This window comes from Amblyraja radiata, chromosome 7, assembly GCF_010909765.2.
Source record: "Amblyraja radiata isolate CabotCenter1 chromosome 7, sAmbRad1.1.pri, whole genome shotgun sequence".
NCBI lineage: Eukaryota > Metazoa > Chordata > Chondrichthyes > Rajiformes > Rajidae > Amblyraja > Amblyraja radiata.
Genome location: NC_045962.1, coordinates 79,696,693 through 79,719,578, shown reverse-complemented (window position 1 = coordinate 79,719,578; position 22,886 = coordinate 79,696,693). Strand labels below are relative to the sequence as shown.

General features: G+C 46.1%; 1 protein-coding gene across 1 annotated transcript in view; it reads right to left on the bottom strand.

The window, feature by feature from the left end:
- Positions 1-22,886, bottom strand: part of LOC116975561 (contactin-associated protein-like 5) — a 1,077,365-nt gene that overhangs the window by 618,575 nt on the left and 435,904 nt on the right. Inside the window, exon 4 of the mRNA XM_033024848.1 lies at positions 20,846-20,993. Coding sequence (XP_032880739.1) covers positions 20,846-20,993 — 148 coding nt within the window. The remainder of the gene's footprint in view (positions 1-20,845; positions 20,994-22,886) is intronic.

The window sequence follows — 22,886 nt, the reverse complement described above, 5'->3', positions numbered from 1 at the left end:
TGGAGGCGCTGTAAAGCAGCGTCTTTATTGCTGCGTCACTGTGCCGCCCACAATGGGACGTACGGTTGTGGCTCGGTATAAATGCGTAGGAAGGAACCGCAGATGCTGGTTCACACCAAAGATTGACACAAAATGCTGGAGTAATCGATCGAGTAAACACACACAGAGTCTTTTGCCCAGAGTAGGGGAAGCGAGAACCATAGGTTTAAGACCAAGCGCAGGCTTGGCGATCGTTTAGCTGAACACCTTCATTAAGACCGCCTAGGCCTACACGATCTCCCAGTTGCTAAACACTTTAACTCCCCCTCCCATTCCCACACTGACCTTTCTGTCCTGGGCCTCCTCCACTGTCAGAGTGAGGCCACATGCAAATTGGACCAACAGCACCTCATATTTCGCTTGGGCAGCTTGCAACCCAGCGGTATTACCAGTCTGAAAAATGGTCTCGACCCGAAACGTCACCCATTCCTTCTCTCCAGAGATGCTGCCTGTCCCGCTGAGATATTCCAGCATTTTGTGCCCTCCTTCGGTATGAATAATGATTTCTCCAACTTCAAGTAACCCTTGCTTTCCCTCTCTCTCCATCCTCTCCCCCTTACCAGTTTTCCGACTAATTTTCCCTATCCTGATAAAGTTTACTGTTTGTATGCCTCATTGTCACCTTCCCATTAGTTAGCAATGAACCATTCTAAATTTCCTTGGCCATTGTCTGCTTTGATCTGTCATCTTCACACCTTACCCTTCCATATCTCTAGTTCCCCACTCCCCTGGCAATCTGAAGAAGCGTCTCGACACGAAGTATCACCATTTCCTTCTCTCCAGAGATGCTGCCTGTCCCGCCGAGTTACTCCAGCATTTTGTCTCTAGCCAAACACCAGGCTAGGTGCATAGGACCCATCTCGCTGGTTCTCTGCACCCTGGACTTCTGCAGTGATATCTGGACAGTGAATGGATCATAGGTCATAAGTTCAAGGTCATGTGATAGGACCAGAAGTAGGCCATTCGGCCCATCAAGTCTACTTTGTCATTCAATCATGGCTGATCTATAGGGGCTGTCCCACTCCGGCGACTTAATCTGCGAGTTTAGAAGAGTACTCGCAGCTTGGTCGACACGAGGTCCTAGGAGATCTTTGTAACTCTCCTTCATGCTCGAGATTAGTTCCCGTGTACTCGAGGCCTCAGCTAGGTCGCGGCGTATTTTTCAACATGCTGAAAAATGCTCGCCAGTAAAAAAAGGTCGCCATGGAAATTTATTTTATTTTATTTACTCGTAGGTTTAGTTGAAGTAGGTCATAATAGGTCGACATGTTAGTCGTAGGTAATCGAGGGTAGTCGAAGGTAGTCGTAGATAGTCTTCAACATAGTCGAAGGGAGGTCGAAGGAGGTTGAAGGAGGTCATCTTCACTCTCCACTATTCGGTGTCCAATTTTCCCGAAGCTAGTTGAAGCTAGTCTTCAACATAATCGAAGGAGGTCTTCAACATGACATTTTTTCAAACTCTCCTAAACTCTTCTAAACTCGCCAATTAGGTCGCCGCAGTGGGACAGCCCCTTATCTCTCCCTCCTAACCCCATTCTGCTGCCTTCTCCCCATATTCTCTGACACTTGTACTAATCAAAAATCTATCTATCTCTGTCTTAAAACTATCCACTCACTTGAACTCCACAGCCTTCTGTGGCAAAGAATTCCACAGATTCAACACCCTCTGACTAAAGAAATTTCTCCTTATCTTCCTGAAAGAACATCCTTTAATTCTATGGTGATGACCTCTATGTTACAAAACTTACCTTCAGCGGCGCTGCAGCTCTGTCACTGCCCGTGTGCGCAATTTTGGCGCCTTTGAGAAGGGGGCGGGTTTAAAATGCCGTTTTCTCCAGGCTGTTCAAATCGATGTTGGTCAGCCTGTTTAGTTGCTAAAGAAAAATCGCTCCGACTGCCGTTCTCTGCAGTTATTTTTAAACATCGCTGGATAATTTAATTATTAGAGTAAATTAAAAATCATCTTCTAAAGCCGTGAACGCCGACAATGGGATGGATCTCACGTAGGGGACAAGACAAGGTACACCGTTTATTTTGACATTAAAAAGTGCTTCTTAAGATGCCTTTAATCAATATGTTAAGTTGCGAGAAGGTGACTTGGGGCCCATCCGAACCGGCAGTGTTTTTCCAGCCGATATGGGGCTCAAATTCACCGCAACCGCAACGTTCCAAACCATCGTGTTCCACAAAATCCCACTCACAAGATGATTAAAATGGCCATTAATTTACAGGAATTAAACACTAAATTCCTTCCATTTGGCCTATAAAATAATGACAATGAGATTTAAAAATCATGTTATATTGTGAATTCTTGTGTGAATGTTATTTGGACACTTAGGCTATTTAAAAATGTTAATCTTTTCTTAAGAAATGGATAGATGTTTAGATCTAGTAATTAGCTACAATTGGGTAACTAACTAATTATATGCTTTATTTCAGGTCATCCAAGTAAGATTGTTTCATATTTGTTTCAGAATGCTTCAATTTATAATAGCTAAAAATTTCTTTCAGTTCTCTTAATTTTTAAGAAAGTTATGGGCTTTTGACTGTCCTTGATCACAGCTTTTGTGTTAAGTCAATGGAAAAGCAATAGGGAACAAGAAGGGTTTCGGCCTATTTCCTTCGCACCATAGATGCTGCTGCACCCGCTGAGTTTCTCCAGCATTTTTGTGTACCTGGGAACAAGATGCTAATTTCCGAGTATGAAAATGGCTATAACTTTTTTAATACTGAAGATATGAAAGTGAATTAGGTGTCAAATTAAACTTCTTTTTATGCTTTATCTGATGGGATAAATTGCAGACTTGATTTTTTAAATCTCAAAATTTTGTAACATTGCTACCTCTAGTCCTTTGGTGGCAAAGAATTCCACAGATTCACTCCCCTGTGACTTGGAACAGGGGTACCAGTTTCCAAATATGCCTGATAGTGAATTAAAAAAAACCAAGGTAAAATGAATTTTTTGGAGAAAAAAAAAGGCTCTCCCTTTGTCAACTAACACTGTCGCCCACAAACTCCTGTAAAATCACTAGTGTCTTGTTACTATACTAGATTACAGTATGATTGGTGGGAATGTGAGGAGCATTAATAAATTGGGATTCATTTAGTTTCACCGTAGATGGATGGCTAATGGTCAACACAGACTAGATGGGCCGAAGGGCCTGCTTCCATCATGTATGACTCTTTGGATAACTAACACAGATTGATGAGCAATGAACATATTACAATCACAATCACAATAATAGTATTTTAGCCAAGTATGGTTTGCCACATACAAAGAATTTCATTTGCCAAGACAGTCATACAAATAACAAGTAATGGAACACGCAGAATATATTATAACATAAACATCCACCTCAGTGACTCCACATTCTTCATTGTGATGGAAGGTTAAAAAAATGTTAAATCTCTTCCCTTTTTTGCTCTCCCGTGGTCGGGGGCCTCGCGCTCTCCGTTGACGATCTTGAATCCCGTAGCCGGCGGCGTTTTGGCCCTCCGCATCAGGGCGATCAGCTCCTGCATCGGGGGGGGGGGGATGTCAGCTCCCCCGCACCAGCGATCACACCCCGGGTCAGGGCTGGTCAAGCCTCTGCATCGTTGGAGCTCCAGACTCGGCCTCTCCTGAGACTGCGAGCTCACGATGGTAAAATCCGCAGGCCACGGTTGGAGCGATCCCAGGCAAGGGATCGATTCCGATGTTAAGTTCACGCCCCGCGGTGGGGCTCAAGTCAGTCCGAGGAGGCCTCAACTCCCTCGATGGTTGGCCGCAGAGCGACCGGAGAGTCGAGCCGAGAATTAATCGTTCCTCCGGCAAGGTAAGAAAATGAAAAAAAAAGTGTCCCGTCCCCCCATATAAAACAAAGCGAGAACATTTGCACACACTAAAAATTTAAAAAAAGACGAAAAAACATACGGACTGTTGGCAAGGCTGCCAATCGTGCACCCCCCCCTGGTGGTACTGGAAAGACATTGCTAGATGACCTCTATAGCCCCTGGAATTGAACAACGGTTGCATTTTAAATGCACCTACATTGGTTGTAAAGTCAACTGGGTGGATCCGAGCTCATAGAAGAAATGGCGTAAATGTGAAACTTCGATCTTTGCAGCATCTCTGAAATCTCATAACATATATTGCCTTTCCTCAAGCAATGAACAGGTTTGTGTTATACAAAGCCACGCTTTGTGTGGTACAAACACAATGGTCATCTCTCCTCTTCAATCACTTCAAGCTTGGAAGGCCTTGGACTGACTGTTATTTTTTTCCCCCCCACTTCAACAAAGTAAGTGTCTGTTTCACAGCATGAGATAATGAAAAAATGGAAATGGAAACTCACCATGTAGGTCGCTCAATCACCGTAGCATTGCCACAATCAATTGTCTGTTCTCTCGCTAAGATAGTGAGTTAAAATATGACAGAACGCCAGAGAAGAATGCTCAGTGGACTCGAGATATGTTCTCATCTGGAGGGAAACCACAAGCTTTAAAATGACTGAATGCAAAATGATAAGGAAGGAAATTAGAGATTCTGCTCCATAGGAAAGGCACAAAAAGCTGGAGTAACTCAGCGGGCCAGGCAGCATCTCTGAGGAGAAGGAATGGGTGACGTTTCGGGTCGAGACCCTTCTTCAGATTCTTCAGAGTACATGTCTCTTATGGGCGGCATGGTGGCGCAGCGGTAGAGTTGCTGCCTTACAGTGCCAGAGACCCGGGGTCGATCCCGACTACAGGTGCTTGCCTGTACGGAGTTTGTACGTTCTATCCGTGACCTGCGTGCGTTTTCTCCCAAGTTCTTCAGTCCCCTCCCGCACTCCAAAGACATACAGGTTTGCAGATTAATTGGCCTGGTATAAATGTAAAATTGTCCCCAGTGTGTAGGGTCGTGTTAACGTGCGGGGATCGCTGGTCTGTGCGGAGTCGATGGGCCGAATGGCCTGTTTCCGCGCTGTATCTCTAAACTAAACTAAACTAAGGTAGAGAGTTAACATTTGACAGAACTAAGGAGAAGAATGCTCTGCGTTTCTATGTTTCTAATGCTCAGTGGACCCGAGAAATGTTCTCATCTGGAGGGAAACCACAAACGTTAAAATAACTGAATGCACTGAGTGAGAAGGAAGAAAATGAGAGATTCTGATCCATGAGAAAGGCTGACAGCAAGGAACGGAGCCAAGAGAATATCAGAAGAGTGAACAGTGGAAGAGGAGAACAGTGAAGAGATCAAGAGATGGGCTTTGCTCTTGAAAGGCGCGGGGGGGGGGGGGGGGGGGGAAGTTTTGAAGTAACATTTTCCTCGGACAGCACAAAACTTCAACCTTAAAAACAAAAGTTTAGACCGTTGGAATCTCGCAGCCCTGCAGGGCAGCAATGCAGCCATTGTTTTGTGCGCTGGTTCTTTGAAAGAACTACCCAATTAGTCTAACTCCTGTCCCTGTCCCCACGGCTCTGCAAAGCCTTCTATCAAGAACGCGTGATGTTATGCAAAAATAATAAGTCAGTAATGCCCGCCAAAGAAAAGAAAAGAGCAGAGAAAGAGTCCGGAAGGGAAAGAGGAAATAATTCTCACAACCGTGGATTTGAAATCTTTAAGATACTTTCATAAATTCAGTGCGGACCAACTGGCCAGTGTTGTCCTGGACATCTTTAACCTCAACAGTTTCACATTTTCATTATTATCATGTGTGTCAAGCTACAGTTTTTCACCCAGAGAGTTGTGAATCTGTGGAATTCTCTGCCACAGAAGGCAGTGGAGTCCAACTCACTGGTTGCATTCAAGAGTGAGTTAGATGTAGCTCTTAGGGCTAAGGGAATCAAGGGATATTGGGGAGAAAGCAGGAACGGGGTACTGATTCTGGATGATCAGCCATGAACATATTGAATGGCAGTGCTGGCTCGAAGGGCCGAATGGCCTACTCCTACACCTATTTTCTATATATCTAGGAAATAGTTGTTTTTTTTTGCATACAGTCCAGCAACACTATCACCATATATAAGCACAATCTCCCAGTTAGTACAGAACATACATCATAGCCAGTCTGTCGAAGGGTCTTGACCCGAAACGTAACCCATTCATAAGATCATACATAATAGGAGCAGATTTAAGCCATTTGGCCCATCAAGTCTACTCCACAATTCAATCATGGCTGATCTATCTCTCTCTCCTAACCCAATTCTCCTTCCTTCTCCCCGTAACTCCTGACACCCTTCTCCAAATCCTTCTCTCCAGAGATGCTACTGGGGTGGAAGATTGCAACCTTCACGTGGTCCGCCCTGTTTCGACAAATGCAATCAACCGGGCATGCACAATGAAACAAGATCAAATAGAAATAGTTGTCCTACAACTTCAGGCTGTGCACGGCATCCATTTCGTTGTCTCAATCCATTACATTGTCTCTTATGAGATTATGACAATAAATCCAATCCAATCCAATCCAATCCTAAAAAAGAAGAGATGCTACCTTTCCCGCTGAATCACTCGCCACTCAATGCCATTTTGCAGTCCCAGCTGCAGTATGGCCGCAGAAGACCCGTTGTAGCCGTCGCTTCCAGTCCCATCGTCCAGCGAACCGTCGTCTCTCTCCCTGTTCGGCCCCCTTCAGCCCTTGTGCCCTGGGGTGGGAGGGTGGGGGGGGGGGGAGGGAGCCTCCCGCCTCAACTTTGCCTTTCCGCACCCATTCTTCACACTCTTTGTCCAGCGACTGTCATCATCCCCCTCTCCGATTCCCGGTCCTCGGGTGCCAGCAAGGTCCCAGGTCCAGGGCTTCCCTCTCCAGGCGGGTTCCCGGTTCCGCGGTGGACAGGCCTACTGTTGGGATGTGGGCAACGGATCGCTGGGTGACCTTCAATACCTCACATTACCGGTGGCTGTAGTCTCCACCTGTTTCAAAAGGACTTTGCCTATGGACGTCCACTTAGCACCGTCATGGCTCAATAGACAATAGATAATAGGTGCAGGAGTAGGCCATTTGGCCCTTCGAGCCAGCACCGCCATTCAATGTGATCATGGCTGATCATCCCCAATCAGTACCCCGTTCCTGCCTTCTCCCCATATCCCCTGACTCCGCTATCTTTTCGAGCCCTATCTAACTCTCTCTTGAAAGCATCCAGAGAACTGAGGCAGAGAATTCCACAGACTCACCACTCTCTGTGAGAAAAAGTGTTTCCTCGCCTCCGTTCTAAATGGCTTACTCCTTATTCTTATACTGTGGCCCCTGGTTCTGGACTCCCCCAACATCAGGAACACGTTTCCTGCCTCTAGCCTGTTCAAACCCTTAACAATCTTATATGTTTCAATTAGTTTAGTTTAGGGATATAGTGTGTAGACAGGCCCTTCAGCCCACCGACCAGCGATCCCCACACATTAATACTATCCTACACATAATAGAGAGGATTTTTACTTTTTTTTAATACCAAGCTAATTAACCTACATACCCGTACGTCTTTGGAGTATTGGAGGAAACCGAAGATCTTGGAGAAAGCCCACACAATCACGAGAAGGGCCTGTACAAACTCTGTACAGACAGCACCCGCAGTCAGGGTCGAACCTGGTTTCTCCTGCACTGTAAGGCAGCGACTCTACCGCTGTGCCTCCGTGCTGCCCTGGATATTATTGATTATTGTGTACTTGGTTGTGTGTTATTGCATTAATCGGTCTGCAATGCTGCAACAGGTAAGATTATTTTTTGGTGCTGTTGCTGGTGCATGTGACAATTAAACACTCTTGGCTTCTTGACTTGACTTGAGATCAGTACGACCTGGCAAAATGAGCAAGCCGGCTGCAGAGAGGTTGACTGCTCTTCAACTCAACTGCACCAGCAGGGGGAGCTGCTGAGCCAAAGCAAAGGGTTCAGTAATGGAGATATGGGGAAAACATGAAACGTCTTGTCCTGGATCCTAAAGACCTTCTCTTAGTTTACAGACTACAATTTAATTTCTCACTTCAAACTGCACCATCGTCTGTTTCTCAATGACCGTACTGCCCTCCAATACACAATAAACAACTGGGGCAGCACGGTAGAGTAGCGGTAAAGTGTCTGCCTCACAGCGCTAGAGACCCGGGTTCGATCCCGACTACGGGTACTGTCTGTAATGAGTTTGTACATTCTCCCCATGACCGCGTGGGTTTTCTCCAAGCTTAATTTTCCTCTCACACCCCAAAGACGTTCAGGCAGGTTAATTAGCTTGGTATGTAAAATTATCCCTAATCTGTGTTGGTTAGATTGCGTTAGTGTGCGGGGATCGTTGGTCGGTGCGGGCTCGGTGGACCGAAGGGCCTGTTTCCGTGCTGTAACTCTGAACTACCAGTCTGAAGAAGAGACCCGCTCCACAATATCACCTAACCATGTCCTCACTGGTTCAATGGTTTGTTTATCATTCAGCCCACCGAGTCTGCACCGACCAGTGATCCCCACACACTAACGCTATCCAACACAAACTAGGGACAATTTTACATTTATATCAAGCTAATTAACCTACCGGTACGTCTTTGGGGTGTGGGAGGATAATGAAGATCTTGGAGAAAACCCACGTGGTCACAGGGACAACGTACAAACTCCATACAGACAATGGAATACGTTTTTTTTGCACACGGATCAGGAAATTATTGCCAGACATAAGTACAAAGAGTACCTGATTCTATATGCAAGAGTCACCATGTTTTGGCGCCATTTCACAGTCCCATTTGGAGCTGGCCACCATGGCCCATTGCAGCCGTCGCCACCATCCAATCATCCCACGAACCATCGTCCCTCTCCTTGCTCAGCCATCTCCATTCTCGGCACCATTCACCAGAGATGCTGCTTTAGTTTAGAGATACAGCATGAAAACAGGTCCTTCGGCCCACCAAGTCCACACCGACCAGCGATCCCCGCACATTAGCACTATCCAACACCCACTATGGACAATTTACACATACACCAAGCCAATTAACCTTCAAACATGTACGTCTTTGGAGTATGGGAGGAAACCGAAGATCTCGGAGAAAACCCAAGCGGCCACGGGGAGAATGTACACTCCGTACAGACAGCACCTGTGGTCAGGATTGAACCTGGGTCTCTGGCGCTGCAAGCGCTGTATGGCAGCAACTCTACCGCTGCCCCACCGATTCCGCCCTCCTATGTTTCTCTAATGCTTTGAGCCTTGTTTTGTCAACCAGCACCTGCAGCTCAGTGTATCCCCAACTCCAAGTTACCACTGTGAATGCTGATCTTGAAGAAGAATTTCTACTCTCTTAGATTGAGGTTCTGCAGTCCAGTTCAGTTTATAGCCACGTGTGGCCAGGTACAGTAAAAACCTTGTGTTGTGTGCTAACCAGTCAGCGAAAAGGCAAGTCAGTGAAAAGATGGGTGGAGCACCAAGGCAAATTCCTTGTATGTGAATACTTGGCCAATTTACTTACTTACTTATTAAAGTCCCTCTTTTACTCTTCTCCCACTTTGATTTATTTTGCCGCACCTCTTACAGAACCTCTATTTCTGAACTCTCTGAACAGGTGGCGGCACAGTGGTAGAGTTGCTACCATACAGTGCCAGAGATCCTGACTGCAGGTGCTGTCTGTATAGAGTTTGCATGTTCTCTCTGTGACCGCGTGCGTTATCTCCGGGTGCTCCGGTTTCCTCCCACATTCCAAAGGCGTACAGGTTTCTAGGTTAATTGGCTTCTGTAAATTGTTCCCAGTGTCCAGGATAGCACTAGTGTATCGATGATCGATGGTCGGTGTGGACTCGGTGGGCCGAAGGTAAAGTATTCCATACTGTATCTCTAAACGCCAAGCTCTACGGGGAGATTCCACCTCTGGCCGAGAAGATCGGGTGGAGAAGGACGAGGCTCGCTGGTCACTACCACCACCACCCAGACATGCCAGCAACAAGGTTGTGCTGTGGGAACCCACCCCCATGGAAGACGTGACCCGGGACGGACAGTCAAGACGATGCTGAAGGCGCTGATGGAAGACGCTTGTGTAGAGGGGACGCTCTACACAAGCACAACCAACAGGGGGCGCTGACCTGTGCGCGGCTGCCCAGCCAGCAGCTGTCTGTCTTTTCATCTTTTTTTTATTTTTAGTTAGTTAAAGTGTTTTTGTTTCTGGAGTTCTAGACTTTTTTATGTGGGGGGTGGGGGGGGGGGGGGGAGGGGGAAACTACCTTTCAGGGTCCTACCTGGTCGGAGAGGCAGCTTTTCTCCGGGCTGCAGCTTCGACCCGTCCTCGCAGCCTACCAGCGGGCCTGGAGCGGCGTTTCCTGTCGGCGACCGCCCAGAACCACGGCTTCGGCAGCGGCACAGCGCTGGAGCGTTATCGTGGAGCGGGCGATGCCTTGCCCGGGTCGCCGCGCTGGAGCTCCGGTGAGCTGAAGACCGCCGAGGAAAACATCGCGGAGCTGCGGGACTGTGGAGCGACCGGCCGCGGGCAGCGGCGCTGAACTGTACACCGGGAGCCTGGGATCTCGCGACGAGATCGCCAGTAGTGGAGCTCCAACCGGCGCGGCCTTGTTGGCTTTGGAAGCCGCGGCCTCCAGTACGGAAGCGGCCGTTCCAGGTGTCCCAAGCCGCTGTGAGGATTCTCCCGACGCCGGAGCACCATCACCCGGCGAGAACGGCCTGGAACATCGGGCCTCCGTAGAGGCAACTGTGGAGGCCTCAATAGGCCCGACTATGGGTGAACTGGACTTTGGGGACTGGACTTTGTGCCTTCCCTCATGGTGGGAGCCATTGTGGGGGGATGTTCTTTATGTTTAAATCTCTTATTAATGTTATGTCTGTATTCCTTCTTTATGTGCTGCATTGGCAAGAAGCATTTTACTACACCTAGGTGTATGTGACCAATAAATAACCTTTGAACCTTTTTTTTCTTTAGAGACAAAAGAGGAGCTTGCCAGCTGCACGGAGGACAGAGATGTGTGGTGCGCCCGTCACCGTGCCCGTCGGAAACCAGCACCACTGCTTCGCTAATTTGCAGCACATTTAAAAAAAAATAATCTCTAAACTAAACTAATCTCAAAGACGTACGAGTTTGTAGGTTAATTTGCTTCTTTAAAAAAAAAACTGCCCCATATGTGTCGAGAGTGGATGAAAAGGTTGGACAGCACAGAGATAGTGTGAGCCAGTGTGTGGGTGATCGGTGCTCGGCTGAAGGACCTGTTTCTACGCTGCATTTCTAAACTAAACCACTGAGCCAATGACTCACACAGCATAATCATCTATCCAGAGTCCAGAGAGTAAACACCACCGCAGCAGATGGGAACTAATTAGATAACTTTTGAAATCTAGAGAACAGCCCAGCTTCACTAATGGTATCCTCTAATCTACTGATCTCAGCTGTTTCTTGATGCCACATGGAATGAATGTAATTGGATAGTTTGTACACAGAACGCCTACCATCATTCAGACTTTAGTTATGGTGTACTGTGCTTGCAATAGGTGTGTTAATGGATTATTCACAGAGTCCTCTTGCAATGGACTGCACGGGGACAGAATTCACTGGCAGTCACCTTCCACACAGTTAATCAATTGCTTCTTGTAATTTAGATTCAGGTTTTTTTTTAAAGAGTTTAGAGATACAGCGCGGCAAAAGGCCCTTTCTCCCACCGAGCAGTGATCTCCGCACACTGACAGTATCCTATACAGACACACACTGGAGACAAATTGCAATTTAACCAAGCCAATTAGCCTACAAACCTGCGCATCTTTGGAGGAAATGGGACCTCCCAGAAAGAACCCATGCAGGTCACGTGTGGAACGGAGAAACTCCATACAGACAGCACTCGTAGTCAGGATCGAACCCGGGTCTCTGGAGCGATAAAGCAGCAATTCTACCACAACGCCACCATGCCGTCCGAGGTTTAGGCTTATTATTGTCACACGTACAGGTACACTGAGGTACAGTGAAAATATTTATTTTGCATGCGATCCGATGGAATCAGATAATACGGGTTGATTAGTACAGTTGTTAAGGTTACGGGGAGAAGGCAGGAGAATGGGGTTAGGAGGAAGAGATAGATCAGCCATGGTTGATTGGCAGGGCAGACTTGATGGGCCGAATGGCCTAATTCTCCTCCTATCACTTACGACCTTATGGCTTATGATAATACTGTACATAAATACACTCAAGTACAATAGATAGTGCAAAGTGCAAGATACAGAGTGCAGAATGTTGCTCTCAGCCTTGTAGCGCATCAGTTCCACAGACAAAGTCCAATGTCCGTAATGGGGTAGAGGTTCATCAGACTGTACCCAGGTTTATGGAAGGACCGTTCAGAAGCCTGATCACAGAGGCGACAAAGCTCTTCCTGTTCTCAGACCCTTTTGTAATATTCCTAATACAAGATCCAATTTCCGCTTAGGAAGTTCCAACATAGAAACATAGTAACATTCGGCCCTTCGTGCCAGCACCGCCATTCAATATGATCATGACTGATCATCCAGAATCAGTTCCTGCTTTTTTCCCCCATATCCCTTGATTCCGTTAGCCCGAAGAGCTAAATCTAACTCTCTCTTGAAAACATCCAGTGAACCGGCCTCCGCTGCCTTCTGTGGCCGAGAATTCCACAGATTCACAACTCTCTGGGTGAAAAGGTTTTTCTCAGTCTCATCTCAGTCCTAAATGGCCTACCCTTAATTCTTAAATAGCGACCCCTGGTTCTGGATTACCCCAACATCGGGAATATTTTTTCCTGCATCTAGCCTGTCCGATCCCTTAAATTTATATGTTTCTATAAGACCCCCTCTCATCCTTCTAAATTCCAGTGAATTCAAGAGAAATGAGATAAAACACACATCATTCCATTGGTATAAATTGAGCTCTAAATGTTGATCAGGACAACAAGTGAACGTGTACAATGGATCCCCAATGTAGATTTATGAGCTTAAATCTGTGTGGAAACTTAAATCCACACCTTTTAATTCAAAGAGTGCATCAATTGGACCATACTGATGATGAGCTGCTATAATAAAACAGAACTACAGTAAATATTTGCAGGTAAAACCTGTAAGACATTATCACGCAGGGACACGTGAAGTGCAAAGAATTCTTTATTTTTTCCAGAAGACTCTCATTATGAAAGTGAGAGAGCATATCAATGGAGAACGTCACGGTGTGGACACCTATGCTCTCAGCTTTGAGACAACACGAAGCGAGTCAAGCGTGGCCAGATCAATGGGAAAAAGCAGAATGTTCCCATACAATGAATGGCGGTGCAGCTCGAGGGGGCCTACTCCACAATTTCATGTTATGTTCAGTTTCTAGTGCTAATGCATTCAAACATATAGAAGCGAAGAGCATTTGAAAATCATAAGCTTATTCCTGGCAGTATGTGCGTGATTTACCAGTCGAGTGATACAGTGTGGAAACAGGCCCTTCAGCCCAACTTGCCCACACCGGCCAACATGTTCCAGCTGCATTGTGATGGATGTTTATGTAAACTGTGTTAAGTGTGAGACTTGGAGTTTTTTTTTTGTAATGTAAAACTGTAGAAAATGCAATTTCGTTCAAACCAATTTGTTTGAATGACAATAAAAGGCATTCTATTCTATTCTAGTCCCACCTGCCTGTGTTTTGGTCCATATCCCTTCAAACTTGTCCTATCCATGTACCTGTCTAACTGTCTCTTAAAAGTCGGGATAGTGCCAGCCTCAACTATCTCCTCTGGCAGCTTGTTCCATACACCCACTACCCTTTGTGTTAAAAAGTAACCCCTCAGATTCCTATTAAATCTTTTCCCCTTCACCTTGAACCTCGGTCCTCTGGTCCTCGATTCCCCCACTCTGGGCAAGAGATTCTCTGCATCTGCCTGATTTATTCCTCTCATGATATTATACACCACCATAAGATCACCCCTCATCCTCCTGTGCTCTATACTTGCCTCTATACTATATAAGAGTCAATACCTGTACTCTTGCATACCCTGTCTACCTGCAGCAGGATCATCAACGCATAAGGGAAGCATTGCCTATGCTGCTTCTTACAAAAAATCCTCCAACTCCATGCGTAGAGTTGGACAACTATTATTCTCCCCTCGGCCATTGCTGCAGCCCAGACCATCACACCAACCATCCTCCCTTCCATTGGCTCCATTGATACCTCACATTGCCCCAGCAAGGCCAGCAGCAGAATCAAGGAAGGGTCGCACCCTGGCAGCTCCCTCTTCTCCCCTCTGGCAAAGTTTATAGACAGTGGCGGACTGGCCAGGGAGTCAGTTTGCCCGATGGCAAGTGGGCCCCTGATGAAGTGATAGCAAGTGATGGCAAGTGGGCCCCTGTTAAATGAAAGCATTGTAGTTGTGGGTGGGCCCCCTTTGTCTCCTGGCAACCAATATTTTTAGACCCAGTCCGCCACTAGTTAAAGAGGTGTAAAAACGCTCACCTCCAGATTCAGGGCCAGTTTCCTCCCAACTGAACCTTCTTACCCCAACCAAGGAGCAGTTCTGAACAACGATCGACCTCATTGGGTTTCCTCGGACTATCTTTGATCGGATTAAACTGACTTTATTTTGCAGTAAACGTTATTCCCTTGTCGTGTATCTGTACATCTATCATGGATAGCTCGACTGTAATCATGTATTGCCTTTCTGCTGGCTGGTTAGCACACAACAAAAGCTTTTTTACTCGACCTCGGAACACGTGACAATAAACTAAACTGAAAAGTACTGAGAGTCTAATCATAGCTCCAGTAGAAGGACCACATCATAGAATCATAGAATCATCTAGCACGGAAACAGGCCCTTCAGCCCAGCTTGCCCACAGCAACCAAGTTGTGCCATCTACACCCGGTCCATCTGCCCTATCCAACCCACGTAGACGTACCTGTCGAAATGTCTTTTAAATGTTACAGTGTCTGCCTCCAATATCTCTTCCACCAACTCGTTCCATATGTCTACCACCCTCTGTGAAAATGTTGCTCCTCAGATTCAAGTGATTCCATTCTCACCTTAAACCTATGACCTCTGGTTCTTGACTCCCCTATTCAGGGCAAAAGACTCTATGTACCTGATCTATTCCTCTCACGATTTTGTACACCTCCATAAGATCGCCACTCATCCTTCCACGCTCCAAGGAATAGAGCCCCAGCCAGCTCAACCTGTCCCTACAGCTCAGGCCCTCGAGTCCATGCCCCATCCTGATAAATCTTCTCTATACCATTTCCAGCTTGACAACATCTTTCCTATAAGATGGTCACCCCTTCCATCAGCATCTTAAGCATCCTTTGCCTTCCAAGTGGCAGGGAATCAGATCCCATTTAGAATGCTTCAAGTGCCTAAAAATTGACCGAACTAGTGTGAAAGCAAGTCCTCTCCAACTATGTCCAACATTCTGGGCACCATGTTATAAGAAAGATGTTGTCAAGCTGGAAAGGGGTACAGAGAAGATTTACAAGGATGTTGCCAGGACTAGAAGGTCTGAGCTATAGGGAGAGGTTGAGTAGGCTGGGACTCTATTCCTTGGAGTGCAGGAGGATGAGGGGCAGTGGCAGACTGGGTCTAAAAATATTGGTTGCCAGGAGACAAAGGGGACCCACTTCATCAGGGGCCCACTTGCCATCGGGCAAGCTAACACCCTGGCCAGTCCGCCACTGATGAGGGGTGATCTTGCAGAGGTGTATAAAATCATGAGAGGAATAGATCGGGTAGATGCATGGAGTCTCCAAGGACCAAAGGTTTAAGGTGAATGGGAAAAGATTTAATAGGAATATGAGGGGCAACTTTTACACATAAATAATGGTGGGTGTATGGAACAAGCTGTTAGAGGAGGTCGTTGGGGCAGGGACTATCCCAATGTTGAAGAAACAGTTAGACAGGTTTGGAGAGATATGGACCTAGCATGGGCAGGTGGGACTAGTGTAGCTGGGTCATGTTGGACGGTGTGGGCAAGATGTGCCGAAGGGCCTGTATCCACGCTGTATGACTCTATGACTCTAAGGGATTGCCGAACCAAAGGAACTGAGGAAAGCATTCAATATCAACAGTAATCAGTTTTGTTGTCTTTTTTAAATGCTAGTATTTCCATTGAACTGTCAAATATGATAATCATTAGAACTCTGGAAACATATAAAATAGTAAACAAAAATCATTAAAATCATTTTAGTCCAGGTATTGATTTACTTATTTAAATTATGCATGAGGAAAATTGCAATTATACAATAAGATGATATGAAATAACAGTGGGAATCAGTCATACAGCCCCTTGAGCTTCTTCCACCATTCAATACTATCAAGGATAATCTGATTTTTTAGTATTAACCTCAGTCTCTTCCCCCGTCCCCATAATCCTTGATTTTCCTAAATGCCAAAGAATTTATTAATCTCAGATGAGCACATTTAATGATTCAGCCTCTACAGGGTGGAACAGCGGCACTTTTAGTTTAGTTTAGAGATACAGCGCCGAAACAGGTCCTTCAGCCCATCGCATCCGCACCTTCCAGTGATTCCCACACGCTAACACTATTCTACACACACCAGGGACAATGTCCAATTATACCCAGCCAATTAACCGACAAACCTGTACGTCTTTGGGAGTGTGGGAGGAAACCGGAGAAAACCCACGCAGGTCACGGGGGGGGGGGGGGGGGGGGGGGGACATGTACAAGCTCTCTACAGATAATAATAATAATAATAATAATAATAATGGATGGGATTTATATAGCGCCTTTCTAATACTCAAGGCGCTTTACATCGCATTATTCATTCACTCCTTAGTCACACTCGGTGGTGGTAAGCTACTTCTGTAGTAACAGCTGCCCTGGGGCAGACTGACGGAAGCGTGGCTGCCAATCTGCGCCTACGGCCCCTCCGACCACCACCAATCACTCACACACATTCACACACATTCACACACAGGCAAAGGTGGGTGAAGTGTCTTGCCCAAGGACACAACGACAGTAATTCTACTGCTGCGCCATCGTGCCGCCCACTGCTCACGGCCTCAGTAACCCAAATTCAATCCTGACCGGTGACCATGACGACAATGGACTCAGTTGGTGAGGAGCACGGTTTAGTTTATGGTCACGTGTACTGAGGTACAGTGAAAAGCTTTTTGTTGCGTGCTATCCAGTCAGCGGAAAGACAATTCCTGATTACAATCGAGCCATTTTCAGTGTTTAGATACATGATAAAGAAAATGGCTCGATTGTAATCGTGTATTGTCCTTCCGCTGACTGGATAGAACAGTTTTTCACTGTACACGTGACAATAAACTAAACTGTACTTTGCATCCAACACAGCAGGGGCAATTGACAGAAGCCAATTAACCTACAAACCTGAACGTGTTTGGAATGTGGGAGCAAACAGGACCACCTGGAGAAAACCCACACAGTGGCTCTCTACTCCATAGAGCATCACATTAAAACTCTCGTACACCCTCTCCAAAGCCTTCACATCCTTTGTGTAATCGTGTGACCAGGACAATAGACAATAGGTGCAGGAGTAGGCCATTCGGCTCTTCAAGCCAGCACCGCCATTCAATGGCTGATCATCCCCAATCAGTACCCCGTTCTTGCCTTCTCCCCATATCCCCTGACTCCGCTATCTTTAAGAGCCCTATCTAGCTCTCTATTGAAAGTATCAAGAGAACCGGCCCTCTGAGGCAGAGAATTCTACAGATTCACAACTCTCTGTGAGAAAATGTGTTTTCTCATCTCCGTTCTAAATGGCTTACCCCTCATTCTTAAACTGTGGCCCCTGGCTCTGGACTCCCCCAACATCGGGAACACGTTTCCTGCCTCTAGCGCAGTGATTCCCAACCTGGGGCCATGTCAAATTTCAGGGGGGGCCACAGAAAAATTTGGGGATTTAGGGGGCCACAGGTTCAATGAAGGGGGCCACTTATTTTCCGCTAACAATGTCGGGGGGGGGGCACAGAAAAATTAAAAAGCCCAAGGGGGCCATGAACTAAAAAAGGTTGGGAACCACTGCTCTAGCGTGTCCAAATCCTTAATAATCTTATATGTTTCAATAAGATTTCCTCTCATCCTTCCAAACTCCAGAGTACACAAGCCCAGCCGCTCCATTCTCTCACAGTATTGTGAGAGACTGCACACAATATTCCAAACGTGGCCTAACCAATGCTTTATAAAGCTGAAGCATGACGCCCCGACTCTGACACTCAATATAAGTTTTCAGAATTGTCAGTAGTCTGGTGGCATGTCTTGGAAAAAAAGATAAAGGGAACAACTTCTGTTTGGTGAGTTGCGATGCATGATGATCTCAAAAAAATGTTTCTGAGGACTTAACTTTTTTCACCAAAGTATTGTACTTCGAACTTCAGAGGTTTTGGTGGAAGGGGAAGGATACAAAGAGACACGGGCGGAATAAAAATTGGAAAGATATGTGAAAGATATTAAACTACTTCAGATCCAGAGAAAGAAGTGGGACTAGAGCCATCAAATGAATACAGCCTTTTCATCCATTTGGCTGCTGGTGTTAATGTAAAAACAACCGCAAAGGTGAGGAAGACATTGGCTTTTATCGCAAGGAGACTGACATACAAAAGTAAGAAATGTTTAATGTTATCTTTTCCCAACTATGCTGCACCTTATGTGCATAGTATATGATTAGTATTTGAATTCATATTGATTTTATGAATCCTGATAATAATGAAGGCACAGGATAGAAATATAAATGAAATCAAATCTCTCTGTTAAGATTTGCACTTATGTCGGACAACCTTTTGTTCAAAAGAGCGGCACGGTGGCGCAGCGGTAGAGTTGCCGCCTCACAGCCCCAGAGACCCGGGTTCGATCCTGACCATGGGTGCTGTCTGTACGGAGTTTGCACGTTCTCCACGTGACCGCGTGGGCTTTTTCAGGATGCTCCGGTTTCCTCCCACACTCCAAGACGTACAGGTTTGTAGGTTAATTGGCTTTCATAAGTTGTAAAATTGTCCCAAGTGTGTGTAGGTTAGTGTACGGGGTGATTGCTGGTCGGCGCAGACTCGGTGGGCCAAAGGGACCGTTTCCACGCTGCATCTCTAAAGTCTAAAAGATATGTTCAGCTGGCATAATGTGAACCATGTAGGCATGCTTAAACTTGAAACCATCATTAAAGACAATGTTCAAATATTTTACCTGCTTCATTTGATAAACATTTTCAATTGGCCTCCACTCATTCCCAAATCACAATATTGACCAATCAGCATAAAATATCATAGTCATAGAGTCATAGATTCATACAGCGTCGAAACATGCTCAACTTGCCCTCACCGGCCAACATGCCCCAGCTACACTTGTCCCACCTACCTACGGTTGGTCGATATCCCTCCAAACCTGTCCTATCCATGTACCTGTCAAAATGTTTCTTAAATGTTGGGATAGTCCCAACCTCAACTACCTCCTCTGGCAGCTTGTTCCATACACCCACCACCCTTTGTGTGAAAACGTTACCCCTCAGATTCGTATTAAATCATTTCCCCTTCACCTTAAACCGATGTCCTCTGGTCCTCGATTCCCCTACTCTGGGCAAGAGGCTCTGTGCATCTACCCGATCTATTCCTCTCATGATTTTATACACCTCTGTAAGATCACCCCTCTTAATTGTTTCTTAAACGTTGGGGTAGTCCCTGCCTCAACTGCCTCCTCCGGCAGCTTGTTCCGTACACCCACCACGGGTCTTTAATAATGTTAATGGAACACTTTCAGTCCAGTAAGAATGCGATACTCTGTCCCAATAACAGAACACGTAGACTTCAGCCGAGAGACAATCCTGAGAAGTAAGAGTTTGTTTTTAACCAGACTGATCTCTCAAAAATATTTCCGAGTGTGTAAATCCAAGGGCAGATTTTTGATACAATTTTTGATACAATAACTTTGAAGAAGAATTAGGGACTTTGCTGCTGTTCTGGCCAACAATCTGCTCTCATCACAGGAAGATGACTCGCTGATGCAAGCAAGTTTACTTGAGTATCTCGTAGTCATATGTCTATTAATACAACAATGATAACATTTCACAAGCAATTTTCCTCAAGTCACCCTTTATTTTTGTTTTTTTTTAAGCTTAGTTTAATTTAGCACGGAAACGGGCCCTTCAAGATACAGGCCCTTCAGCCCACCAAGTCCCTGCCAACCCTGCACATTAGCACTATCCTACACAATTTACAATGATACCAAGCTAATTAACCTTCAAACATGTACGTCTTTGGAATATGAGAGGAAACTAGACATATCCCCCAAGCAGTCATAGGGGGAATGTACAAACACCGTACAGACAGCACCTGTGGTCAGGATCAAACCAGGGTCTCTGAGGCGTATACATCTACCCTGTAAGGAAGCAACTCTAACACTCCCAAGGGATGTGCTAAGTGAAAGGGTTGGTGAGGGTTTGCCCTTGTCACCAACTCCAAGTCAGGGTCGGCACGGTGGCTCAGCGGGAGAGTTGTTGCCTCACTGCGCCAGGGACCCGGGTTCGATCCTGTTTACGGGTGGTGCCTGTGAGGAGTTTGTACATTCTCCCAGTGACCTGCGTAGGTTTTCTCCGGGAGCTCCGGTTTCCCTCCGCACTCCAAAGACGTGCAGGTTTGTAGCTTAATTGGTTTGGTACAGTTATAATTTTTCCCAAGTACGCAGGACACTGCTAGGAGTACTGCGTTTGTACGTTCTTCCTGTGACTGCGTGGGCTTTCTCCAGGATCTATGGTTTTCGTCAAGGGGATCGCTGGTCGGGGGGGGGGGGGGGGGGGGGGTGGGACTGGGTGGGCTGGAGTGCCTGTTTCCACGTTGTATCCCTAAACTAAACTGAAAACAGAGCACAACCGATGTGTGATAGACATCCGAAACTCAGCAGACATAATCACTGCAATGAAAACACCAATTCCTTTGGAAATCATGTACTTACTGTAGGAGCAGCCGTATACCTCTACCCTCAGTCCTATTCTACCATTAGGATTCCACTCGAGAGGCGCGAAGCGAAGATACCTGGCTCTGACGGAATAATGTAGTTTGTAGTGCACAACGCTGTCAGCATTGGAGTTTCCTGGGAAAGCCTGCGGAGACGACAGAGACAAATTCATAAGTTCATAAATTCATAAGTGATAGGAGCAGAATGAGGCCATTCGGCCCTTCAAGTCTACTCCGCCATTCAATCGTGGCTGATCTATCTCTCTTCCCCTCCTAACCCCATTCTCCTGCCTTCTCCCCATAACCCCTGGCACCCGCACTAATCAAGAATTTGCCTATCTCTGCCTTAAAAATATCCATTGACTTGGCCACGGCCTTCTGTCACAATGAGTTCCACAGATTCACCACCCTCTGACCAAAGAAATTCCTTCTCTTCGCCTTCCTAAAGGAACGTCCTTTAATTCTGAGGCTACGATCTCTGGTCCCACACTATCCCTCTCGTGGAAGCATCCTCTCCACATCAACTCCATCGAGGCCTTTCACTATTTAGTGGTTTTCAACGAGATCCCCCTCATCCTTCTAAATTAACGAAGACAATTTTCAATCAATTATTCCTTGCTTCTTCTTTACACCCAAGAGTGATGGGAATTTCCGTGAGAGAATGTTAATGTTCAGGGCCTGAACATCGGGCCGCCCGGAGCGGCGACTGCGGAGGGCTCAAAGGCTCCGACCCACGGGCGAACAAAGAGGAAGGAAGAGGACTGAACTTTATTGCCTTCCCTCACAGTGGGAAACGTTGATTCCGCTGTGTGGGGGATGTTCCTGTTAAATTTTATCGTGTATTGTGTTTTTATTTGCATGGCTCTAGGGTAACTCAAATCTCACTGTACCAATTGGTGTACGTGACAATAAATGTAACTGGAACTTGAACTTGCCAAAAAGCGACGCCTGATGAAACGTATTTTTATTCTACCTTGCCGAATGCTCTGCTTTTTAACCTTGAAGTTTATTTTCTCTTCATAATATAAGGACCAGGGCAGCACGGTGGTGCAGCGGTAGAGTTGCTGCCTTACAGTGCTTGAGACCCGGGTTTGATCCTGACTACGGGTGCTGTCTGTACGGAGTTTGCACGTTCTCTCCATGGCCGTGTGGGTTTTCTCCGAGATCTTTGGTTTCCTCCCACACTCTAAATAAGTGCAGGTTTGCCTGGTGTGGTTTGCTAGCTGTACTGTGGCTGAGAGGAGGGCGTTGCAGGGAATTATAAAAACTGCGCAGAACATTACAAACGCCCAACTGCCCTCCTTGGATGACATATATAGGGCCCGATGCTTGCGCCGGGCCACAAATATCAAGCAGGACACATCCCACCCTGCCAACCACCTTTTTACTCTGCTACCCTCTGGGAGGCGATTCAGGACTCTGAAGGCTCGCACCGGTAGACTAAAGAATAGTTTCTACCCATGTGCGATAAAAGAGCTAAATTCCAACAGAGAATGCTGGGGAAGCAAAATGTAATTCTAAGAAATGCCGCCAAATTCTTTTAAATTCTTTTAAATTCTTTTAAAACACCTATTTATTTTTACTAATAAGTGTACATATGTGTCAATGTTTGTCGTGTTTGTATTGTTTTTAACCGGAGGAGATGTAATGGAATTTCGTTGCACAGTATTGTGCAATGACAATAAACGTATTCATTCATTCATTCATTCAGGTTTGAAGGTTAATTGGCTTGGTGTAAGTGCAAATTGTCCCTCGTGTGCGTAGGATAGTGTTGATGTGTGAGGATCGCTAGTTGGCGAGGACTCGGTGGACCGAAGGGCCTGTTTCCGTGTTGTATCTCTAAACTAAACTAAAATACATCCTTGACATTTAACTCTCAATTTTTATATGAAGATTTTCCCGGTCAACAGGCCAACCATATTTCAAGGCAAAGGATAACATTTTAAACCCTTGCACACAAGTCACTCTCGGGGGAAATTCTTTATGTGGAACCGTTCAATAAACCTTCAGATGGCTCAATTGTAATCATGTTTTGTCTT